Here is a 25,202-nt window from a genome sequence, read left to right on the forward strand (position 1 = left end):
CATGCTCACTAATACAGGTCACTGTTGGCCCAGCTGGCCAAGCACAAAACACCCACACAGCAACACTGGCACCGGTCAGTCATAGCCAGTGACTGAGAGAGCTTCCAACTCGACACCAACTCCACCGTGTGTGTATGCGTGTGTGTGTGTGTGTGTGTGTGTGTGTGTGCGTGGGTGTGTGTGCACGTGAGTATGTGCGTATACACACAGTATACACACAGTCTCTTTTACTGTTAGATCATACATTATACACACAGCTCTGCTCCACTACCAGACCAGTGATCATACAGTATACACACAGCTGTGCTCTACTCTCAGACCTGTGATCATACAGTATACACACAGCTGTGCTCTACTCTCAGACCTGTGATCATACAGTATACACACAGCTGTGCTCTACTCTCTGACCTGTGATCATACAGTATACACACAGCTGTGCTCCATTATCAGGCCTGTGATCATACAGTATACACACAGCTGTGCTCCATTATCAGGCCTGTGATCATACAGTATACACACAGCAGTGCTCCATTATCAGGCCTGTGATCATACAGTATACACACAGCGGTGCTCCATTATCAGGCCTGTGATCATACAGTATACACACAGCTCTGTGCTCCATTATCAGGCCTGTGATCATACAGTATACACACAGCCTCTGCACCACTCTCAGACCTGTGATCATACAGTATACACACAGCTGTGCTCTACTCTCAGACCTGTGATCATACAGTATACACACAGCTGTGCTCCATTATCAGGCCTGTGATCATGCAGTATACACACGGCTGTGCTCTACTCTCAGACCTGTGATCATACAGTATACACACAGCTGTGCTCTACTCTCAGACCTGTGATCATGCAGTATACACACAGCTGTGCTCTACTCTCAGACCTGTGATCATACAGTATACACACAGCTGTGCTCTACTCTCAGACCTGTGATCATGCAGTATACATACAGCTGTGCTCTACTCTCAGACCTGTGATCATGCAGTATACACACAGCTGTGCTCTACTCTCTGACCTGTGATCATACAGTATACACACAGCTGTGCTCCTATCAGGCCTGTGATCATGCAGTATACACACAGCTGTGCTCTACTCTCAGACCTGTGATCATACAGTATACACACAGCTGTGCTCTACTCTCAGACCTGTGATCATGCAGTATACACACAGCTGTGCTCTACTCTCAGGCCTGAGATCATACAGTATACACACAGCGGTGCTCCATTATCAGGCCTGTGATCATACAGTATACACACAGTGGTGCTCCATTATCAGGCCTGTGATCATACAGTATACACACAGTGGTGGTCCATTATCAGGCCTGTGATCATACAGTATACACACAGTGGTGCTCCATTATCAGGCCTGTGATCATACAGTATACACACAGCTCTGTGCTCTACTCTCTGACCTGTGATCATACAGTATACACACAGCTCTGCTCCATTATCAGGCCTGAGATCATACAGTATACACACAGCGGTGCTCCATTATCAGGCCTGTGATCATACAGTATACACACAGCGGTGCTCCATTATCAGGCCTGTGATCATACAGTATACACACAGTGGTGGTCCATTATCAGGCCTGTGATCATACAGTATACACACAGCTGTGCTCTACTCTCTGACCTGTGATCATACAGTATACACACAGCTCTGTGCTCCATTATCAGGCCTGTGATCATACAGTATACACGCAGCTCTGTGCTCTACTCTCAGGCCTGTGATCATACAGTATACACACAGCTCTGTGCTCTACTCTCTGACCTGATGGCGGTCTTCTCCATGGCGTCGGGCCCGTCCACGGCGGGAAGCTCGTCGGCCAGGATCTCCTCCGGGGGGCGGGGGTCGATGACGATGCCCCGCTTGTCCTTGTCCTTGATCCCGATCCCCGCCGTGATGGCGTTCCACAGGGCATTCTGGGATTTGGAGCCTGGATTCAAGGAGTCAAAGGTCACACAGCCTCAGTGTTTTTAAGCAGTGCTGGAGATTTTCTTTAATGATGTGGCAGTGGATGGGGTCATGCTCACTAATACAGGTCACTAATACAGGCCCAGCTGGCCAAACACAAAACACCCACACAGGACACTGGCACCAGTCAGGCACCATATCTGTATCTACAAGAGATACCACATTGCATCTGTCAGTGAACTGTATTGCATCATAGGGTCATAATGCATAAATATTAATGGGCCAAATTCATAGATACATAGGAACTAACCACGCGTATTCATTCTGTTTTATTTCAGTATATCAGTGACCAGAAAAGGCATATGCAAGTATATTATGCATGTTTCAGGTGTCATTCCGCAAAGTGGCACAAAAGTGGCTCTGTGCTGCCTCCTGCTGTCTCACCAAGGCAGGTACAATCACCTTCAAAGCAAATCCAACTTTGATTTATATGCCTCTATTTTTAAAAATGCTGACATGATTTTTCTACAAAAAGTATAAGATTAAATCATTTGTCATCATAAAATATTTTAGACTTTTCATTCCTGCTAATAGTGTCATTAATATGTTTCAATTTCACTTATTTGACTTGTGACGTTAAAGAGCTCCTCTGGTAATAAAGTTGGTGTGTTCCCCCCTCTAGTGGACACACAGAGTAATGGCCTGCCTCAAAGTCCTCAAAGCAAAGGGTGACAGCTATCTAACCTGTGCAGCATAACACTGAAAATAGAAACCCTGTAACCTGTACTACAGGTTCCATGATGCCCTGGGACATCCAGGTGTTCTATCAGGGGAATGACACTCATCATCAGTGGACCTACACTCACATTTTGGCTCTAGATTTTGTGTTTGGCTTCAGGTGATGCTTGCCTCAAAAACCTGGAAGTATCAAAATTCCACCCAAAAACGTTGCATTCCCAAATGAGTTGTTCAATGGTCTGTTTATTTCGGAGCACAGGGGTTGGGTAGCACAGGTTCAGCTGTCTGTTCCAGAACACAGGTGTTAAGGCGGGGGTTGAAGCAGTTAGAGAACGGCATTGTGGGTACTCACGTGCAAAGCGGGCAGCTGGCCGAGCATTGGCCCCTCCAGTCTCATTTGCAACTGCAAGAGGAAGACAGAAACCTAATTAAGCCTTTCAAGAGCAGGCTTTCCGGAACGTTTCTTCAAAATTCTGAGTCAGTCTCTAAGAACTCCCCCACTCTTATAGAAAGTGCCATGGGAACTGGACCCAGCGAGTCGGGTTAATATCCTCAATTTAATGTCTCATCTTAGGGACAGCAACTTCTACAGCACAGTGTCCCCATCACAGTGCTCGTGTTGCTGGGTTTCTATTGGGTCCAGAGGAAAGATCGCCCCCTACTGGTTCACTGAGACATCTTCCAACAGTTTTCCCTCAGGGCTTCTTGTCTAAGTACTAACCAGGCCCACCCCTCCTGAGCATCAGCAGTTGAGCATGAGAAGGGCACAGGGTGGGGCAACTTCCTTGGGTGTGGGGGCATAAAATATATACAGCAGGGGCAATTCCAGTCCTGGAGGGCTAGTGTGCATGTGCAGGTTTATTGTTTCCACCAGTTACCCTGGCTAAATGAGTGTGCACCACCTATTCAGCCTGTGGGTGTGGGGGTGCGTGAGTGAATATTTGACTTAGTGAGCAGGTCGGTGATAAAGTGGTGAGGTTTGTGGGTGACTGAATGAGTGAGTGAGCCATGGAATGGGTTCACAAATGCGTTTCACACGCCAAAAGGTTGAATGCATTTACATAAATGTTCTTCACGACATATTCATACACTTTAAAGATGTGCAATATAATGTCCATTAAAGGCCCATACTAAATGATCATTTTTAAATTACATTATACATGCAGAGCCAGCAACCACAAATGATATGCTGTTAAATGTATTCAACTAATTTTAAAATGAGTTTTAAATAATATTTTTATCCTGAAAGCAACACAATTCTTAACTTAGAAGCGATTTAGAAATGGCATACTTTCCAAATTTTTCTTATTTTCCGGCTAATAAATATGAAGAGCGCATGCATCTTTGAAAATGGCTGAGCTGACTCTTTCAAGGCCAGAATAAAACGACTGCAGAGGGTCTTTCATTAGTGAATAAAGCCTTTGTGGGGACAGTAGTAGTTTTCGGGGGCTGGGGGAGGATTTCTTTGTCTGCCGACGCAGTGCGCGAATGAGTCAGTGAGTTCATCAATCCAGGAACGCTTTGTCAGTTCAAGCATTCGAACAAAGGAGAAATAAAGGTCACGCAGGAGAAAAGGTTTTAATGCTAAAAAAAATATGCACATTTTTCAGCGAACTTCACATCACTCCCTTTTTAAAAAAGGAGAGGAAAAAAAAGCGAGAGACTTATTCAAGTGGAGACCTTCCATTACGCTCTCGTCGAACGGAAACGAGCGGAGGGTCGATGCGAATCCGTTTCCATAGCTACGGATTCCGCAGCTCCCGTTACCCAATCTACACGTTTGTAAATCTTTGGGTCTTGGCGCGAATAAATTCCAACCATCCACCCCTCACCCCGTCACCCCCCCACCTGCTAAAGAATAAAACTAGACATTTTTATGATACCGTTTGGAATTGCAAAAGGCCTCCCCTCGTACTCCCGCGTAAAATTTCCTCCAGCAGGTGCTTGGTTCTGGCCTGAAACCTTATTGATAATGATGAACTGACACCTGTGGCTGGGGAGGCTTTGAAATTCGCAGACAGAATCATATTCCGGAGCCTGTGATGTTTAATTCAAAGCGCCGAAATGGGACGGGCACAATCGATACAGAGTCGCCTACAGTAATCCCCTCCGACAGGCAGGTAGACACAAGCACACTCTGACCAACCCACACCCAGATTTATCTGATTTAAAGCCTATTTATGAACCCCCTGCACCAAGCCAGGCACCACTCCAGCAGTCCACTTTATTTATTTATATATTTACTTATTTATTTATCTATTACAACAAGAATTTTATTTCGTTTTTTCATCCACAGACATTTACAATCCCTGCATGACTGTTTGCCTGTTATGACCCCTGCCATATGTACACAGTATATTTTTACTTTGTGACATCACAATACCAGGACCTGGGACAGGTACAGTCACTGCCCGTCCAGCTGTGACATCAAAGCAACTGTGACCTCACCGTAATCCTAACATCCTATCTACTGTGACATCACAGCAATTGTGACATTAGCATTTGCAAAAAAAAAAAACAGGACTCCGTAGGTGAAGGCCCCAGGATGTGGTGTACTTTGGGAAGTGAATGTCAGTCAGGGCCTGTTCTGTTGCTGCAGGAGTCACTGGTGTGATCCTAATGCTCACCACGGTGGTTTATAGCCAAATAAAATCAAATCAAATTTATTTGTGTTGTGATTTTTACAGAAAATCGTCACAAGAACACTTTACAGAGCTGCAGAAAAACAGCTGGACAAAGACCTGAACCCCCAAAGCGGAAAACAGCCCTCTCTTCCCCAAGCACCATCTTTAAGCACTGCACCCCCCAAATCTCCGTAGAGCCCAGACATGAGACAAGAGAAAAGATTAACTATCATCATCATCAAGCACCAAGATTCAGAATTCAGCTGTGCAGACCCAGCTGAAAAACCTGTGCATAGTTCAAATATAAAATTCTATTTCATATAAAATTCTATTCAGCTGTGTGATTGTGTGCGAGGGTGGGTTTGTGCAGACGGTGTGACGGTCCGGGTAGGGGGGACCCAAACGCAGAGGGAAAAAAAAAACACAAACTCAAAAGGGAAAATTAACAAAGACTTTACTAACACAAGGTGAACACACAAGGAACAGACAAGGCCACAATGGGCTAAAACACAAACTCAAAAAATAATCTAATGAAACAGAAAACAGGAACTCAAAAACACAGACAGGGCAGAACACGGGAAGGCAGAGCACAAGGGAAGGACAAAAACACAAGTCAGGAACAAAATACAGGCAGGTGAAACACAAACTCAAAAAATAATCTAACGAAACAGAAAACAACAAGAACTCAAAAACACAGGCGGGGCAGAACACGGGAAGGCAGAGCACAAGGGAACAAGCAGGTACATACAGTCGGGAAACAAACACAAGCAGGCAGGTACATGTATGTCAGGTAACAAACACAAGGCAGAACACATGCAAGGAACCAGCACCCGAGTCAAGGGAACAGAGAACTTAAATAGACAAGGGGTAACAAGACACAGGTGAACTCAAAAAACAATCAAACCAGAAGGAGGGGATAACAAGACACAGGTGGGAACCATGATGGGATAACGAGACAATTGAAACAATCATACAATTAACAGGAGGGGAGCAGGACACAAAACAGAAGTGCCGCCATCTGGCGGCCCAACAAGGGAAACACAGACAGGAACACAGGACCATGACAGTACCCCCCCCCCCAAGGGACGGCTCCTGACGTCCCAGGAGGCCGACCCGGGGAGGGAGTCAACAGAGGGTGGGGCTGGAGACCGGATTCAGGACTGGACAAGACAAGAACAGGGACAGAACACAGGAACAAGACTCTGGACCGGACTCTGACGAGGGAACAGGACTCAGACAGGAACAGGGACTGGACACAGAACTGGGGCAGGAACAGGACAGGAACGGAACAAGACAAGACTCGGGGCTGGACTGGACAGGAACGGAACAAGACAAGACTCGGGGCTGGACTGGACAGGAACGGAACAAGACAAGACTCGGGGCTGGAGTGGACAGGAAGGGATCTCGGGGCTGGAGAGGGACTCGGGGCTGGAGAGGGACTCGGGGCTGGAAACGGGAGGACTCGACAGGAACAGGACTGGACAGGAACAGGACGGACACAGGACTCAGGGAGAACAGGACTGGACAGGAACAGGACGGGACTCAGGACTAGAACGGGACGCAGGACTCGGGACTGGACTCAGACGGGGAGCAGGACTCGGGACTGGGCAGGACCCGGGCAACACGGGGAGCTCAGGCTGCAGACCGGGCGACACGGGGAAATTCAGGCCCACATGGGCGACACGGGGGAAATCAGGGCCCGCACATCGGGCGACACGGGGAAACTCAGGGCCCGCACATCGGGCGACACGGGGGAACTCAGGGCCCGCACATCGGGCGACACGGGGGAGACTCAGGGCCCGCACATCGGGCGACACGGGGGAGACTCAGGGCCGCACATCGGGCGACACGGGGAATCAGGGCCCGCACATCGGGCGACACGGGGGAAACTCAGGGCCCGCACATCGGGCGACTCGGGGGAAACTCAGGGCCCGCACATCGGGCGACTCGGGGGAAACTCAGGGCCCGCACATCGGGCGACTCGGGGGGAAACTCAGGGCCCGCACATCGGGCGACTCGGGGGAAACTCAGGGCCCGCACATCGGGCGACTCGGGGGAAATCAGGGCCCGTACTCGGGCGACAGGGGGACTCAGGAAACCAGGGGAACTCAGGAAACCAGGGGGGACTTGGACAGGGGCAAGGCAGACATACAGGACTGGACTGGGGCGAGGTGGACACAGGACAGCAACGAGACGGGGCACGACAACACTGGACTGGGTTGGACAAGACTGAGGGGGAAACAGACTGCCAGATACTGGCACAATAGGGAGACCTAAAAAGACAGACACAGGGACAAGCAGGCGGGGAGGCACACGGCGACACCGATGGACACACAAAGGGACAGGCAGACAGGGAAGGCGAGGGGGGAACCCAACAACTGACATAGGGACTGACACACAGGCAAACAAGACAAAACACACGCGGACTGGCACACAGACAGACAGGCAGACAGGCGGGCAAACACGTTGGCCGATGGGCTGACGGCCTGGGGGGCAGACAAACAGGCCAACAAACTGGCTGACACACATACGGGTAGACTAACAGACAAACAGGCGGGCAGACAATTAGACAGGGGGGCCGGGGAACACACGGACACACGGTTGGGAGGACAGACACCAAAGGGAGAATGGACACCAGGGGGAGCGACGAGACCGGGGGAGGGACGACCACTGGGGGGAGCGACGAGACCGGGGGAGGGACGACCACTGGGGGGAGCACGGACACCGGGGGAGTGACGACCACTCGGGGGAGCGACGACACCAGGGGAAGGACGAACCCTGGAGGACGGGGGAACACTAGAGGGAAAACGGACACTGGGGGGCGTGAGAACACTAGGGGAAGCACGAACGCCAGGGGGAGCACGAACGCCAGGGGGAGCACGAACGCCAGGGGGAGCACGAACGCCAGGGGGCAAGGTGTGGACACTAGGGGGAGCGAGAACACTAGGGAAAGAACGGACACTGGGGGGCGCGAGAACACTAGGGGGAGCACGAACGCCAGGGGGAGCACGAACGCCAGGGGGCAAGGTGTGGACACTAGGGAGAGCAAGAACACTAGGGGAAGAACGGACACTGGGGGGCGCGAGAACACTAGGGGGAGCACGAACGCTAGGGGGAGAACGAACGCCAGGGGGAGCACAAACGCCAGGGGGAGCACGAACGCCAGGGGGAGCACGAACGCCAGGGGGAGCACGAACGCTAGGGGGCAAGGCAGGTGGCTTAGCCTGCGGGGCGGCCAGAGCAGTCTGCGGCGGCCCCTGCGGGACAACAGAAGGGACCGTTGTCCTCTCCGGGGCTCTGGACGGCTCTGGAAGCCTCTCCGGAGCTCTGGACGGCTCCGGAAGCCTCTCCGGAGCTCTGGACGGCTCCGGAGGCCCCCCGGGACTCGAGGCAGCTGCGGAGGCCCCCTGGGGCTTGAGGCGGCTCCGGAGGCCCCCCGGGGCTCGAGGCACAAGTAAAGCCCGAAACTTGGGTGTAGCAGGCGGCCTCCGCGGAAGGGTCAGAGCAGGCGGGACCTCCGGGGCTGGAGGCGCTCTGGGGGCCTCTCCGGGGCTGGAGGCGGCTCTGGGGGCCTCTCCGGGGTCGAGGCGGCTCTGGGGGCCTCTCCGGGGCTCGAGGCGGCTCTGGGGGCCTCTCCGGAGCTCGAGGCGGCTCTGGGGGCCTCTCCGGAGCTCGAGGCGGCTCTGGGTGCCTCTCCGGGGCTCGAGGCGGATCTGGGAGCCTCTCCGGGGCTCGAGGCGGATCTGGGAGCCTCTCCGGGCTCGAGGCGGATCTGGGAGCCTCTCCGGGGCTCGAGGCGGATCTGGGAGCCTCTCCGGGGCTCCAGGTGGCTCTGGGGGCCGCTCCGGGACTTGAGGCAGAGCAGGCCGTGAAGGCCGCTCCGGGACTTGAGGCAGAGCAGGCCGTGAAGGCCGCTCCGGGACTTGAGGCAGAGCAGGCCGTGAAGGCCGCTCCGGGACTTGAGGCAGAGCAGGCCGTGAAGGCCGCTCCGGGACTTGAGGCAGAGCAGGCCGTGAAGGCCGCTCCGGGGCTTGAGGCAGAGCAGGCCGTGAAGGCCGCTCCGGGATTGAGGCAGAGCAGGCCGTGAAGGCCGCTCCGGGGCTTGAGGCAGAGCAGGCCGTGAAGGCCGCTCCGGGACTTGAGGCAGAGCAGGCCGTGAAGGCCGCTCCGGGACTTGAGGCAGAGCAGGCCGTGAAGGCCGCTCCGGGACTTGAGGCAGAGCAGGCCGTGAAGGCCGCTCCGGGACTTGAGGCAGAGCAGGCCGTGAAGGCCGCTCCGGGACTTGAGGCAGAGCAGGCCGTGAAGGCCGCTCCGGGACTTGAGGCAGAGCAGGCCGTGAAGGCCGCTCCGGGACTTGAGGCAGAGCAGGCCGTGAGGGCCGCTCCGGGACTTGAGGCAGAGCAGGCCGTGAAGGCCGCTCCGGGACTTGAGGCAGAGCAGGCCGTGAAGGCCGCTCCGGGACTTGAGGCAGAGCAGGCCGTGAAGGCCCCTCCGGGACTTGGAGCAGAGCAGGCCGTGAAGGCCCTTCCTGGACTTGGGGTGGAGCAGGCCGAGGGCCCTGCCGACTGGGCTGGGCAGGGGACAGGAGCACAGACCACAGCCGTAGGGAACCAGGCTGGGCAGCTGGACGGGACCGGCGGGACCCCCGCGGGCCGGGCCCTGGAAAGATTGCCAGTCGAGTCCCTTCGAATGACGCAGGGCCGGGAACCGCTGGCTGGGCAGCTGGAGGTCTGGCCGACCGGGAGGCAGCCCGACCACGGCGCCTCCGTGACCGCCCACCCCGGGCACTGGGAAGCTCAAGGGCGAGGGACTCCCAGTCGCTGGGTGGCGAGTCCTCCGGGTCACTCCACCACCCCGGTGGCATGATAAACAAACACAAAAAAAAAAAAAAAAAAAAAAAAAAAAACACCTCTGCTGGGTCCCACACTGGCTGGTTCCTTCTGTGACGGTCCGGGTAGGGGGGACCCAAACGCAGAGGGAAAAAAAAACACAAACTCAAAAGGGAAAATTAACAAAGACTTTACTAACACAAGGTGAACAAACAAGGAACAGACAAGGCCACAATGGGCTAAAACACAAACTCAAAAAATAATCTAATGAAACAGAAAACAGGAACTCAAAAACACAGACAGGGCAGAACACGGGAAGGCAGAGCACAAGGGAAGGACAAAAACACAAGTCAGGAACAAAATACAGGCAGGTGAAACACAAACTCAAAAATAATCTAACGAAACAGAAAACAACAAGAACTCAAAACACAGGCGGGCAGAACACGGGAAGGCAGAGCACAAGGGAACAAGCAGGTACATACAGTCGGGAAACAAACACAAGCAGGCAGGTACATGTATGTCAGGTAACAAACACAAGGCAGAACACATGCAAGGAACCAGCACCCGAGTCAAGGGAACAGAGAACTTAAATAGACAAGGGGTAACAAGACACAGGTGAACTCAAAAAACAATCAAACCAGAAGGAGGGGATAACAAGACACAGGTGGGAACCATGATGGGATAACGAGACAATTGAAACAATCATACAATTAACAGGAGGGGAGCAGGACACAAAACAGAAGTGCCGCCATCTGGCGGCCCAACAAGGGAAACACAGACAGGAACACAGGACCATGACAGACGGAAGGCGGAGAGGTTTCTGAGAGAGGCTCTCTGTCTGTGTTGAATGTGAGAAGCCTGCAGAACCCTCCCATTCAGATGAATACCTGCACATCAATTACAATGCAGAACCGATCCAGTCAAGGTCCCCACTGGCATTCAGACGCATGAATGTCATAAGTCCTGCACCCACGTACACACACACACACACACCCGCACACACTCGCGCACACACACACACACACACGCACTCACTCACCTGCACACCCACACACACGCACACAAACACACAGTCAACCATACTCACCTGCACACACTCACACACATGCATGCATGCGTGCACACACACACACACTCACCCACACACACACACACACTCACACACACATGCATGCACACACATATGTCAGGGAGCTTTGGCCTAGCAATGAATGCATTAAAAGAAAAGACCCACAGTGCTTTTTATGGGATTAAAACGAGATTCCATAAAATAAACACGCTCATTAGAATCTGGTCAAAAATCTTTGACAGTGTCATCCAGCATATTATGCAGTCAAGCTGCAGATCAGCCCTGCTTCACAACTGCCCATTAGAGTCAACCAAATCATAAAACACATCAAAAACTCCTACCTGGAACACTGGAACAAAGAAACACAATCCCAGAATAAACTGAATTGTTATTGGGCCCTGAACAGAAAATACACACTGGCAGAGTATCTCTCCTCAGTCACATAGACACAAAGCAGAGACACATCCTGACCCAGTACAGGCTCAGTGACCACATGCTTGCAAGTGAAATAGGCAGATACAAAAACTCATGGGTACCACAAGAAGAGCGAATATGTTCTCACTGTGTGACACAATCTCCTTTATTATTGTTATAATTATTATTATTATTTTTGTATACTTTCTTAAATTATTGTTAAATGTTATATTCACTGTTTCGCCTAATGTACACATGACATTACACTAGCTAACATACACAAATACCACACACATACGCACACACACAAAGTTGTATTCTGTTCATATGTATATATACACATTTTGCCAATAAAGTTGTTTTGAATTTGAATTTGAGAGAGCGAGAGAGAGACAGAGAGAGAGAGAGAGAGAGAAAGATAGAGAGAGAGGGAGAGAGAGAGATGGAGGGAGTGGCTGGTGGCTGACACACAGAAGCCATGTGGCCCGGGGGGAGAGATAAGCTGGGTGATGAAGACGAAGAGAAATGAAGAGGCAACACCAGGGAAAGCCCTTCCCAGCTGAGAGAGAGAGAGAGAGAGAGAAAGAAAGAGAGAGAGAGAGGGTGGGGGTCGCTCCTGTGTCCACTGCACCAGAGCACGGGGGCGTGCAGCGAGCGAGAGGCCACTTCATCACGGATAATGACTCCCACTTCACCGGGGGCAGCGCCACTAATGCCCCACATGATTAGGAATTACCCGCCGGGCCCCCAGAAGTCCCCTCATATCTCCATCGCCAGGCAACCGGGCTACAGCCCCCCCCCCCCCCCTCACTCCCCCCACCTGCTTGTTCACCCCCCCCCCCCCCTTCCCAACCCGACCCTAAGCACACGCAGTGCTGTAAGGCCAGCCAATTAGCCAACAGCTGTGCTTAATGAGGCCTCCGATGGGTTCCTCGCCGGGGCGACACAGACGGGCCCGGCGGCCGCTGCTCCAGTCACTCAGGACACCTGGGATCACCCTGCGACGTCACGTCCACCCGCCATCGCCATGGAGACGGTAATCAGCCGGCCCGAGGAGGCCGCGAGGGTGGTGGGGAGCGGGGGGGGGGACTGAAAGGGGGCTTGCCTGTATGAGGCCCTATAGCACAACTAATAAGACTCCCGGCTCATTTGATTGGTTCTCTCGTTCCTCACCGCCGCTCAGGGTCAGCTGCTAATTTTTACGACGAGCTCCGCAGAGTCCTTTCCAGCTCCTGCCCACACCGCGCCGCAGTAAAACGCATAGAACGCGCTCAGGTTCATATCCGACTGCTTATCGCGAAGCTTTAATTACCCCGTCGGCGTTTTTATTGGACCGGCTTTTTATTGTTCCAGCGCCGGCCGCCGGCAGGGCGCCCTGTTTGCACCGCTCCGCGAGCCGATCTTTAAACTGGGCGACCGCGATCGCGGGGCGCGGGGGGGGGGCGTGTTCCAGCGGCAGGGCGAGGAGACGCGCCCCTCTCCCCCCGGTCCGGCGAAAAAAGGCGAAATGGGCGCGGCGGCCGGTGAAACCCGGGGGCTCCCACGTGACCGCCGGCAGGGGCGAGCGGCCGCGCCCGCGCTCGGAGAGTGATTGCGCGCCATTACGTAACCCCTCCATGTTTGACCTTTGGAGAGATATAATTACCGCCATTCCGCGCTCTCCGAAAACAACTGCCGTGTCAATTTGCCACTGAGGCTGTTCCTCCCCCGCCCCCGCCCCCACCCCCTGCCCCCTCCCCTCCCCTCCCCTTTCCAGGTCTACTGGCACAGAACTGCAAAGCCTTAATTTTCCGTTTCTGTTACCCATTCAAAACGCTACACGCTTTTCCTTTGCGCAATGACATTTGACAAAGCAGTGACAGGAGAATTAGCTTGAAGCAAAGGATCTTGCGCTGCCAGGCATTTCAACAGAAAACCATGACATTGTTATTACGTAAATCTGATTTTACAATAGCGAGACAAACAATGGGTTGAAAACGTATTTCGGTTTTATCATTATGCAGCGTTCGTCCTCCAGTTCTCCGTTCATCATGACAGTTAAAACAGCCCCATTTTCAATCAAAATACGCCAACATATTTATCTAAATCCAAAAAAATGCAATAAAATAAATCCACAAATTATGCAAAACAAATGTCAATTTAAGTTTTCTTTTCAGTACCAATATCAGAAAAGTATGTTTTTAAAATTTATTCTGGCTGTGAAAATTTTGAAAACCAAAAAAACACATTTCACGTGCTTACACCAGTTACGCCAGTTTCCCTGACAACCAAAAAAACAAGACCACACACTCCAGAGCACCCAGCTTTCTTTCTCTAGGTCCGATCATTGTTTTGTTCATCCTACGATACCTACAGTACATTTGGCTGACTCTTCCCAAAACTTTCTCACCTCTCAATCTTGCTATTTGAAACTGAAAAACAAACTGTATGTACAAACATTCAACGGCATCCAAGGTTTGCGTGTGGGGGCGCCGAGGTGAATTTGGCCACGAAACACACCTCTGCCAACCCCGTTCAAAAGCAAAACACCTTTTCATGCTTTAGAAAAAAAACACACATCAGAATCAGGGGTTGGGATTGGCAATGTTTGTTTTGTGCGTGTGTGTGTGTGAGTGTGTGTGTGTGTGTGTGAGCGCAAATTACATTCAAGCGGTTTACTAAAATGTCCAATAGCGCAGCGGCAAGTCGGGTCGGGTCACAAGGTAAACGCCGCCGTTTGCTCGCCGACGTTTAAAGAGAAAAGGAACCACGGAACGCACGATGCTCTCTGCCAACGCCGCCGGACCAGAAGCCCCAGGGGCGAGGCGGGGGCGAGGCGGGGGCTCTTACCGATAGTGAAGCTGAACCCGTCGATGCTGAAAGTGGCGCTCCTGCATTTCTTGAAGCCCTGCTTCCTGGAGCTGGACTCCATTATTTTCCGCACTTTGCCTTCCCTTTTTTCCTCCTCCTTTCTTTCATCGGGTTATTTTTTATTCCTTTCAGAATCTCTTCTTCTGGTGTTCTTCTGCGTGTGTGTGTGTATGTGTGTGTGTGTGTGTGTACGTGCGTGTGTGTGTGTGCATGCGTGCGTGTGTGTGTGTGCGTGTGCGTGTTTTAGAGGGGGGCGTTCCTTGCCCGTCCCAGGTGAAAGTGTGTGTTGTGCTGTTTGTAATTAGCAGAGTTCCTTGCCGCGGTTGTCGGTGATGATGGCGAAGGTGGCGGTCGACCTCGCAACAGGTCCTCCAGGAACCCCCCCCCCCCCCGACCCCAAACTCCTTCCCCCAAACAGGCCCTGTGTGTCCCTCCTCCCTCTCTACCCCTCACCATGTAGAGAGGGAGACCAAACCGATCTCTCCCTTTCTCTCTCCCTCACTCTCTCTCTCTCCCACTCTCTTGTCTGTGTAACTCCCAGTCTCCTCGCAACTCCAACATCCAACAGCCACTGTCTGTACAGTCTGCAAGTCCTGTTGACTGTTCTCTCTCTCTCTCTGTCTCTCTCTCACCCCCTCTCTCGCCTCCCTCTCCCTCCTGTTCTCTCTCCTCTCTCTCAACATATAAGCACATGCACCAGACATTGTGCATAGTGCGTGTGTGTAGCATGTGTGAGTGAATATATAGTGTGTGTATAGTGTGTGTGTAGTGCATAGTGTGTGTGTGTATATATGTGCGTGTATAGTGTGTGTGTTTAAGTGGTGTCTGTGTGTTTATAGTGTGTGTGTGTAAATACAGTGTGTGTTTCAGTGCAGTGCCTGTGTGTGTGTGTACATTGTGTGTATGTATGTAGTGTGTGTGTGGTGTGTTTAAGTGCAGAGCCTGTGTGTGTGAGTGTCTTGTGTGTGTAGTATGTATGTGTGCATGTGTATGTGCAGTGAATGTGTGTGTGTGTGTGTGTGTTTAAGTGCCTGTGTGTGTGTGTGTGTGTAGTGTGTATGTGTGTGTATGTCTAGTGTGTATGTATGTGTGTGTGTATGGTGTGTGTGTTTAAGTGCCTGTGTATGTGTGTGTATGTGTGTGTATGTCTAGTGTGTATGTATGTGTGTGTGTATGTGTGTGTATGGTGTGTGCTTAAGTGCCTGTGTGTGTGTATGTGTGTGCGTGTAGTGTGTGTGTGTACGGTGTGTGTGTAGTGTGTGTGTGTGTATGTGTGTGTGTGTACGGTGTGTGTGTAGTGTGTGTGTGTGTGTGTGTGTAGTGTGTATGTATGGTGTGCGTGTTTAAGTGCCTGTGTGTGTGTATGTGTATGTGTGTGCGTGTGTGTGTGTGTATGTGTAGTGTGTATGTATGTGCGTGTAGTGTGTGTGTGTATGTGTAGTGTGTGTGTTTAAGTGCCTGTGTGTGTATGTGTGTGCGTGTAGTGCGTGTGTATGTGTAGTGTGTATGTGTGTGCGTGTAGTGCGTGTGTGTATGTGTAGTGTGTATGTGTGTGCGTGTAGTGCGTGTGTATGTGTAGTGTGTATGTGTGTGCGTGTAGTGTGTGTGTGTATGTGTAGTGTGTGTTTAAGTGCCTGTGTGTGTGTATGTGTGTGCGTGTAGTGTATGTGTGTGTCTGTGTATGTGTAGTGTGTGTGTTTAAGTGCCTGTGTGCGCTAACATTGCTCCCTTGTTGTCTTTCATAAGGTGAAGTGTTTACCCTGCAGGGGCGCTTTGAGCTCTTAATGGAGGTGCTGGGAGAGTCGTCCCAGGACGCCAGACAGGGGCATGGAAACGCAGGCGTGCCCTTCCTCCAGGGGCCCTTCTGCACGGCACAGCCAGAACAGGCGGCCGCTCGCTCTTAATTACCGCAAAGGGGGGCGCGGGGTGGGGGCGATCATTTCCTTCCCAGGAGGTGCTAACTCACCAGTTTCTGCGTGCTGGGCCTTCTCACAGCCGGTTGGCTGGGTCCCGGCACGCGAATCGCCCAATTAGATCCGCGGCACGGTTAGCGCCGAGGAGCTGGCAGCCGCGCGCAGGGCAATCCAATCGAGGTGCTTCTAGCCGAACGGTCGGGAAAATGACTCTGCAACAACTCGCCTCGATTGGTCAATAGGTGAATAATGAAGTGCGTTATGCAGTTTTCCACGAATAAGGGAAAATTAATTTTAAAAACAGTAACTTTTCCAGGGGGGTTCTATCTGTTGACTGAGACAGGATCTGCGTATTTGTGTATGAAGTCGGCTATCGTGTGTCTTGTAAACTGCAGTTGGCCAGCAAATGTTCCATTTCTAAAGAAAATTTCCCTTGGCATTGCACACAGTACACACATACAAATATAAAACCCAAAGACATGCAGGTTAGGCTACTTGGAGAGGGGGCGTTCAGGCTGTTGCTGTAAAAGAGTATACATGCTCAATCAACCTATCCTGTATAAATAACATATAATAAATAAACAAAGAATTCTATAATAACCATCTACTTTTCCTTTTTATTTTTTTAAACTCTAGCTTTCATCCAGTCATATTTCTTACAGCTGCAAATATTTCCAAAAGTTACTTCTCCAGCTTCCTGATCTCAATTTGTCAAATAAACCTCCAGACTACAGCACCTGTGTTTGCCAAATTTTGCATGTTTAATATAATAAAGACACACAGATATGTCCAAGACCTTAAAAAGGACACAAACATTAGTGTTCATTACTTGAAAAGGACACCAAGATGAACTTAAACTGATTTTTTTTTACCTGAACAAGCAAATAATCTGTCAATGGACTGTCACTAAATATGCCTGAGTGAAGATTTAACTGCCTGTATATTCTCTCAAAAATTGCCCACCTACTGTAGTACATCAGTCAGTTTTAAATAAAGAGACTGAGCTGTTGTTGCTGTAGCTGTAGTTTTGTTTTCGTTTATCACAAAGCCCTTACACTTCTAAGTCAGTCGCTCAGGCCTAACGTTACCCAGAAAAGAAAACACACAGAGATTTAAAATGATTTGTAAAAAATATATATATATATGCAGAATATAAATAGTCCAATTACAAGGGTTCATGAAACGGGAGCCGGTAGCAATCGACACGCTCGCGTGCAGAAGTGCGAAGAGATCATCACGCTCTCATTTTAATGCGCTCATTTTAACGCTCCTGTTTTTAACGCTCGTTCGTGCTGCGGGGCTGTGGAAAGATCTTCTCACGTACATCTGTCCTCTCCCAGGCGTGAAAGCTAATTGTCATCTGCTCATCATCTCAGCATTATGGTAAAAAAACAAAAAACAAAAGCATGCTCAATCATACAATACTTGTTTTTGTTGCGGTGCACATCCAACAAATCGATTGTGAAACGAAAAAAAAAAAACCTTCTCGTGTACATTTTTTAAAATTTGGAATGCTCAATTCCTAAACCATGTACAAAGGTGCTCATGTACGCCCCCTGCTGCTGGCTCAAGAGAGTGTAGACAATTCGTGGTTCTCCTCTGAAACACACAATGCCAGCCAGCTGCTGCTTCTTTTCGCACAGCGGCCACCAGCCGCGCACACACAGAGCAGAGGCTGAGGAGACCCAATCATACGCGCACACGCGGAGAGCGGAGGCTGAGGAGACCCAATCATACGCAGAGCGGAGGCTGAGGAGACCCAATCATACGCAGAGCGGAGGCTGAGGAGACTCAATCATACGCGCACGCGGAGAGCGAGGCTGAGAGACCCAATCATATGCAGAGCGAAGGCTGAGGAGACCCAATCATACGCGCACGCGGAGAGCGAAGGCTGAGGAGACCCAATCATACGCAGAGCGAAGGCTGAGGAGACCCAATCATATGCACACGCGGAGAGTGAGGCACGCACAGCCGAATGGCCAGCAGGGGGCATTTTTACCAAAGAGGCATCCCGCTTTCTCTCAATGTAAACGTATTACGCTAGAGTCAATTCAGGTTGAAAAATGCCCATTGACGATAAGTGTTTATTATTATTATTATTATTATTATTATTGTTGTAATTTGTTATTATTATTATTATTATTGCTGTTGTTGTTGTTGTAGTAGTTGCAGAAATAATATATGTCCCATTGGAACATAATCAAAGCGAGTTATATTTATTCATGTAAACATTGCATATTTGTCACAGATGATGCCATAAACCCTGGACTTGCATTGGAACTATTGGTTTCAGTGTGTTTTATTCCTTTCAGAATCTCTTCTTCTGGTGTTCTTCTGCGTGTGTGTGTGTATGTGTGTGTGTGTGTGTGTATACGTGCGTGTGTGTGTGTGTGTGTGTGCGTGTGTGCGTGCGTGCGTGCGTGCGTGTTTTAAAGTCTTCCAGTGGATTCACCATCATGCACTACCACCCCCCCCACACACACGCACATATATGCACACACAGACACACACACACACAGACACACACACACCGTTTAATATGGTGCAGTGCTTAAGAAACTGGGGGGGGGGGGGAACCCAGCAAGGTGAGGCATTGCCATACGATCCCTGAACAGGGCACATAATCTATCCCCTCTGAGTCACGGCCCTGCTATTGTAAAGGGATAAAGGCTCCCGCTATAAGCGTATCGGGAACTGCGAACGGATGGCGCCTCAAGGACTCCGTGTTCCTCAGTTACGTCGTGACATTACGAAAAATAAAGGATCGCCGGTGAGAAAAAAAAAAAAAAAAAAGGTGAAGGCATAACGTGCGCTCAGTTCAGCTTAAAGATGCCACAAAGGAAAGCAAGAACTGTGACGGAGCTATCCGGCCAGTACACCTTTCTGTTTAGCACTAGCAGTGGGAGGATAAACACAAATACCTGCCCCCCCCTCCCCCTCCCCCTTCCCCACCGCCAAAGCTCATTTGTAGAGTTTGTACCACCCCCACCCCCAAGTCCTTCAGACTGCCTCCGACTGGTCCACGCGCCAATCAGGTTTCCTAGGAAACGCCAGCGTGCGGCTCGCAGGTAACTGGCACCTACAGAAAGGCTCGGTTACAGATGAAATCACGATGTGGACGTGACGAGCGGGCCCGGCGAGGACATCAGGGTCAGCGAGTTATGTTCTACCTCCGCTCTCCCTCTTCTTCTTTCACACGATCGATTGGTTAATGAGTGACCTGTGTCGTACTGTATAAGTTAAAGCCGAGCTTTTGTTTGGGGGGGGGGGGGGTCAATTCAAAGCGACCTGCGCCGGTGCGTTGATGAAGTGGGGGTAAACACTGGTATTAACAGGGGGGTAAAGACAGAGATTAACATGGGGGTAAACACTGGTTTTAACAGGGGGTAAAGACAGGTTTTAACAGGGGGTAAACACTGGTATTAACAGGGGGTAAAGACAGGGATTAACATGGGGTAAGATAATCACACAGCAACATTAGACACTGCAGTATTCCTGTGTCAATCAGGTTGCCATGCCTACCTTCAAACTGGAACTTTTCTGTCTGACCAAAATGAGTCTGTGTCACACCTGGGCATGATACTCAGGTTCATTGTTCACCATCTCACACACACACACCACACACACACACACAGGCACACAGCCGGCCCTCACTGCACAAGCAAAGGACCTCTCTCTTCACAAGACTAATTAAAACTCCAGCCCTCTCCACACAGTTTATTCAGACCACCGACCACCTTCCAGCCACCTCCAAATCCACCGAGTCCGGGCTTGCTCCCAGATGGCTCAGTTTGGTCCCATGGCTAGTACCGGCACCACGGCAACGAGAAGCAGTTTTGCCCTGCTGCCATGGAAACCACAATTACCTGAAGCAACCAGAAGACATGTTACCATGAACCTGATAACAATAACAACTGTACAGTGCGATGAAGCTCATTGCCCACAGTACTGCATGAACCAGATTTGAGTAAATATACTTATTTTAATTACTTTAATTACTTTAAACCCTTCAGTTAAATTCCTGCTTACCATTTTATCAGAACCACCAAACTATTAATGCTCACTTGTACTTAGAACAGACTCCCTCCCTTTCTGTAATTGCTTAGTAACATGTTTTATTGGTCAGTAATGTGCTTTGTTGAAAATATACCAGGAAGCTATATTTATTTATTTATGTTTTAATCTACAGAGTTAAAGCATTTCAAATAGGATTTTGATCCATGTCTACAAACAGACGTTTGATCTCAGCAAACAGACATGTGACCTCAGCAAAAAGACCTGTGACCTCAGAAAACAGACCTTTGATCTCAGCAAACAGACCTGTGACCTCAGCAAACAGACCTGTGACCTCAGCAAACAAACCTGTGATCTCAGCAAACAGACCTGTGACCTCAGCAAACAGACCCGTGACCTCAGCAAACAGACCTGTGACCTCAGCAAACAGACCTGTGACCTCAGCAAACAGACCTGTGACCTCAGCAAACAGACCTGTGACCTCAGCAAAAAGACCTGGGACCTCAGCAAACAGACCTGTGACCTCAGCAAACAGACCTGTGACCTCAGCAAAAAGACCTGGGACCTCAGCAAACAGACCTTTGGTCTCAGCAAACAGATCTGTGACCTCAGCAAACAGACCTGTGATCTCACAGGTTAGATTGTGGTAATATACACGATGGGCTTGTTCTTAGGGTCTATTTATGTTACAGATCTTATATTGTATTATACATTCCTGGTATTTTGTAGACACTATTTATGCAGAGCGACTTACATAACTTTCACATTGTGTCCACTTATACATCCACGTACTGAAGCAAATTCAGGCTGAGCACTTTGCTCAAGGGTACGATAAGCAGTGTGCTTGGGAATCAAACCAGCAACCTTTGGGTTTCGAGCCCACTCCCCTATGCTGCAGTGCCAACTCTTCCTGCTGGATGAGAGTGGAAGGTGTGCGGGAGAGGAGGAGAGTGCAGGTTTCGGCTCCTGAGGTGTGGTTTATCTGCAGGATCGCACAGGTGTAAAACTGCACAGCACACATTGCATTCCAACTGGCGTGTGAAGTGGACTTCATGTGTTCACAGCTACGAATAACTGTTACATAATGAGTATTTGTACCTTATTGGACCTGTGTTTTGTAGTTGTTCCAATAACCTTCGGTATGCACTTAATGGGCATCGCTTCGGATACAAGCGTCTGCCAAATAAATGTAACGAAATGTAATGTAATGTAATGTAATGTAGGCCTGGCCCGTGCTTGTGGTCTAGCATGCCTCCAGTCTGACTCACTGAACGGACTTCCACCCTCTCTCCAAACGCACATCACTAGCTTCTGCTGGTTCCTGTCATGAAATGAAGCTCTCTCTGGGCACAGCAACACAAACACATACATACAGTATTGCATACAAAATCTCTCTATCTCTCGCTCTCACGCAAGCGTGCACACACACATAAAACACACTCATATACACACAAAGACAAAAACACACACACACACATGCAGAGGGAGAGAGAGAGAGAAACATGAACATCTATTTCGCTGATTGCACCTGGACTGGGTTAACTGCCAACACGTAGTCAATTCTTTTCTTTACACGTCTTATGCAGGGCCTTCCTCTAAGAAAACTTTCATTTTATTTTCAGGTCTTGCTAACTTATGCCTTGCACTTATAAATTAAATGTTTCTCTCAGACAATTTATGTGATTAAAGGTGTTTAAGACTGAACCTGGTGTTTGCACACGGAATCCAGAGGTTGTATTGCCTACTTAACTGCTCGATGTGCTCAGGAAATTCATAAAGGGAAATTAAAACTTAATTATTTCTGTTCTTTATAGAAAATAGGGGAATCATAATAGAAACAATATATATATATACAAAACGACAATGAATAAGTTCGTCATACTGCAGTAATGAGAAGTGTTCTTTGAGAGGAAATTTTATTTAATTATCGGTTATTTTGGCAGCTATTACTGACACAAAGGCTAAATAAATAGCCCACATTTTAAAATTCTCCAAATCCCTCGCGTGGCGCTTATGATGAGGCCAGAATCAGCGCACGCATATTTTACTTTTATTACTTAATTGCATTTATTTCTTTCCGTTTCCCAAACACAAACACCGCGCTTAGAACGGGCACTCGCGCAGTAGTGGTTATACAACCGTTCACTCATACGGAGGCGGTTTTTACTAGTTAACGCGCGTGGGAGTAGGCAGTGGAAACAGAAGCCCCAGACCATAGACCTCCCCCGCAACCACGCGCGGAGCCAAGGCAACGTCGAAGCACCTTTGAGCTTTCCGGGAAAACAGGGAAACAAGGGACCGTAATACACCCGCGCCTCCGCGTGGGTGAGCGCGAACATATTTTCCGCCGCAATTAAAATCAAAACAAAAAAATAAAAAAGATAAATGATGTATTGTATTGTAAAATTTAAATTTTAATTAGGAGGTTGTTTTATCTTTTTGGTTTCCAAAACTTTCAGTCGTTTTAAAGGGAAACAGAAAATATGGAAATAAAAATGAAACTTTTGAAACTTTATTCTTCTATCCAACACGGGCCGTCGTTCCCCTCTGTTAGCACGAGCTCGCCGTTTCCGTAGCGTCTCTCAAAAAAGTGGCGTTCGCCCAAATGCATGAGTTTTACGAAATGACACGGTTTTACTTCAAGAAAGGACTCACATAACTCTTTCAAAGTGGCGTGGTGTCTGGTCTTCTCTCCCCAATGCCGCAGTTGTTTCTGAATTTCCACGCGTACCCAGACAGACTTCCACTCTACAGAATGGCCACTGTCCAGGAGACGGAAGTGTGGAGTTGTGGTTAGAACGAACGCCCCGCAGTAGGCCAGGCACCGCACGAGCGTGCTACCTCACTCCGTCAGCTGGCGCTCCGCTAGGCTGTACAAATGGATTACTGACTATTTTCACCAATCTTTTCATCATCATCATAATAATAATAATAATAATAATAATAATAATATTTGTATTAATAATAATTAATAATTGTATTTATAAAATGATTTCTCCACACTCAAAGAGCTGTACAACATGGTTAAACTTTTTTTGTGTGGGGGAGGTCAATGCAAAAAAACAATTCGTCCCTGATTCCTCATACTGGTACCCCGAGTCATCCCTGCAGAACAGAGGTCTAAGCTCTCAGGTGACCCACCAGGTTAAACAAAGCTGAATAATAGGCTTCATCCCCATGCATTTAAAGCTTAATCCGCTGAATGAAGAAACAGAGCCCTGTATGTCACCCAATGGGGAGCAGGCTAGGGTAACTGTTAGGGAACCAGGCTTGTGAATGACACACCTGGCTCATTCCAATCATTAATTTATCTCCCCTTGCCTCATTTCCTGGCATCCTTTCCAAGTACGGAAGCCCAACTTGGTCAAAATACTTGATACAACAATGCGGTCTCCTGTAGGAACTGTAGGATGTTCCTTTCCTTGTAACAGACATCTGATGAAAAACATGTCTTCAATGTACAAAAATGCCAAGTTACCCACTCATACAACGTACTGTCTATAAGTCATTAATTCAAACCTAGGCCTGCCATTACAAGCATTGATGTCAAAATGGTGCCAAGTTACATGAAACAATATTGGCTATCTTAGCTAACACAAATTTAACAAGCTGTCTTCCAAAGCAATGCTACCTAATGTTTCTTAAACTGTTTCAAGTAACTTCATGTGCCAAAAAAAGTGCAAAACAAACTCGGTGCTGTACAGGTATGGGGCGTGGCACCCTGCTGGGCACACCTGCCATCCCAATCTGACCAAGACCCTGCCTCTACGTGGTCATTACTGTCCCCCATCCTGTGCTTAAGAAGCAGAGCGGATGGCTGTAATGTCAGAGCTGAGCGTGTGTTGAGACTGTAAAGCACGGATCCATGGCCTTTCTCCCTGTTCTAGAGGTCTGTGCTGGACGTGCTAATTTTTCCCCGTTGGGCAGTGACTCGCTTTTTTACCCGTGCGGGTTGGTTCGGGGCGAGACTGAGAGATGTGTCACCTCCAATATTTTCATGCGAATTAACTGCTGGACCAGCTGGCGCGCTTGTGAGACTTGACATCTGGCTACGCGGGACTGCGCGCTCCAGACCAGTGTGACTCCCCCAAAGTTTAAATGAAAAAACCGCGCCTATCCTTTTTAAAGCAGTGAAAAGCAGTTAACTACACAGCTCAGCTCACATCAGCACGTTTCTTGGGTCTGCATTCGTTATTTATTGATTAGTGTTACTTATTCATACGTGATAAATATTGTTCATTTAAATTAAAACGAATGCAAAGAGCAACAGAACCAGGGCTAGGGATCGCTAGCACGTTCTCGCACGGAGCAGCAAGCCGGATCGAGCCCTTTTCCACGTTTCTGTCAAAAACGGCTTCACTTCCTCAGGCGCCGTGTTCTTTTCTTCGCCTTGACCTTCGACCCAGCGGGCCGCGGGAGCGCGAGGTATTTGGGCCTCGCCGGCGGGCCCTCTCCCGCCCCCCCGTTATCGCCCGCTTTCGCGTTCAAAAGCCGCCGGCGCTGCGGATTGGCGGCGTTGCCAAACCAGTCGGATCGATCCGCCCGCCTACCGATCTCCGACCTCGCGAAAGAGCACGCAGAGTCTTGCGCGCGGACGAGCCCGCATCGGCCGTCGAGCGGGCTTTCGCTGTAGGCTGCGAGGCGATGCGTGTGTTTTTTTTTTTTTTTCGGTCAGAGCGCCGAACGTCTGAGCGTCTCGGCAGGAACCGGATGGCGAGCCTCGCGGCCACGCGCCCGCCCGTCCTCGGTGTCCGGTACCGCCGCCGCGGAACAGAGAGAGGGAAAAAAAAATAAATCTGCCCGACAACAACCACCAAGCCCACGCA

General features: G+C 49.8%; 1 protein-coding gene across 4 annotated transcripts in view; it reads right to left on the reverse strand.

Annotated features, from left to right (window-relative positions):
- Positions 1-25,202, reverse strand: part of pde1ca (phosphodiesterase 1C, calmodulin-dependent a) — a 134,378-nt gene that overhangs the window by 101,128 nt on the left and 8,048 nt on the right. For 3 of the 4 annotated variants that reach the window (XM_064333675.1, XM_064333680.1, XM_064333679.1), the window contains exons 3-4: positions 3,016-3,066; positions 1,782-1,947 (exon numbers count right to left, since the gene is read on the reverse strand). In XM_064333675.1, the coding sequence (XP_064189745.1) occupies positions 1,782-1,947; positions 3,016-3,066 (217 nt within the window). Of the gene's footprint in view, positions 1-1,781; positions 1,948-3,015; positions 3,067-14,428; positions 14,820-25,202 lie in introns of those variants that run through there. The other variant, XM_064333681.1, reaches the window with a different exon arrangement.

The sequence above is a fragment of the Anguilla rostrata genome, chromosome 4 (genome assembly GCF_018555375.3).
Source record: "Anguilla rostrata isolate EN2019 chromosome 4, ASM1855537v3, whole genome shotgun sequence".
In the NCBI taxonomy this organism is placed as follows: Eukaryota; Metazoa; Chordata; class Actinopteri; order Anguilliformes; family Anguillidae; genus Anguilla; species Anguilla rostrata.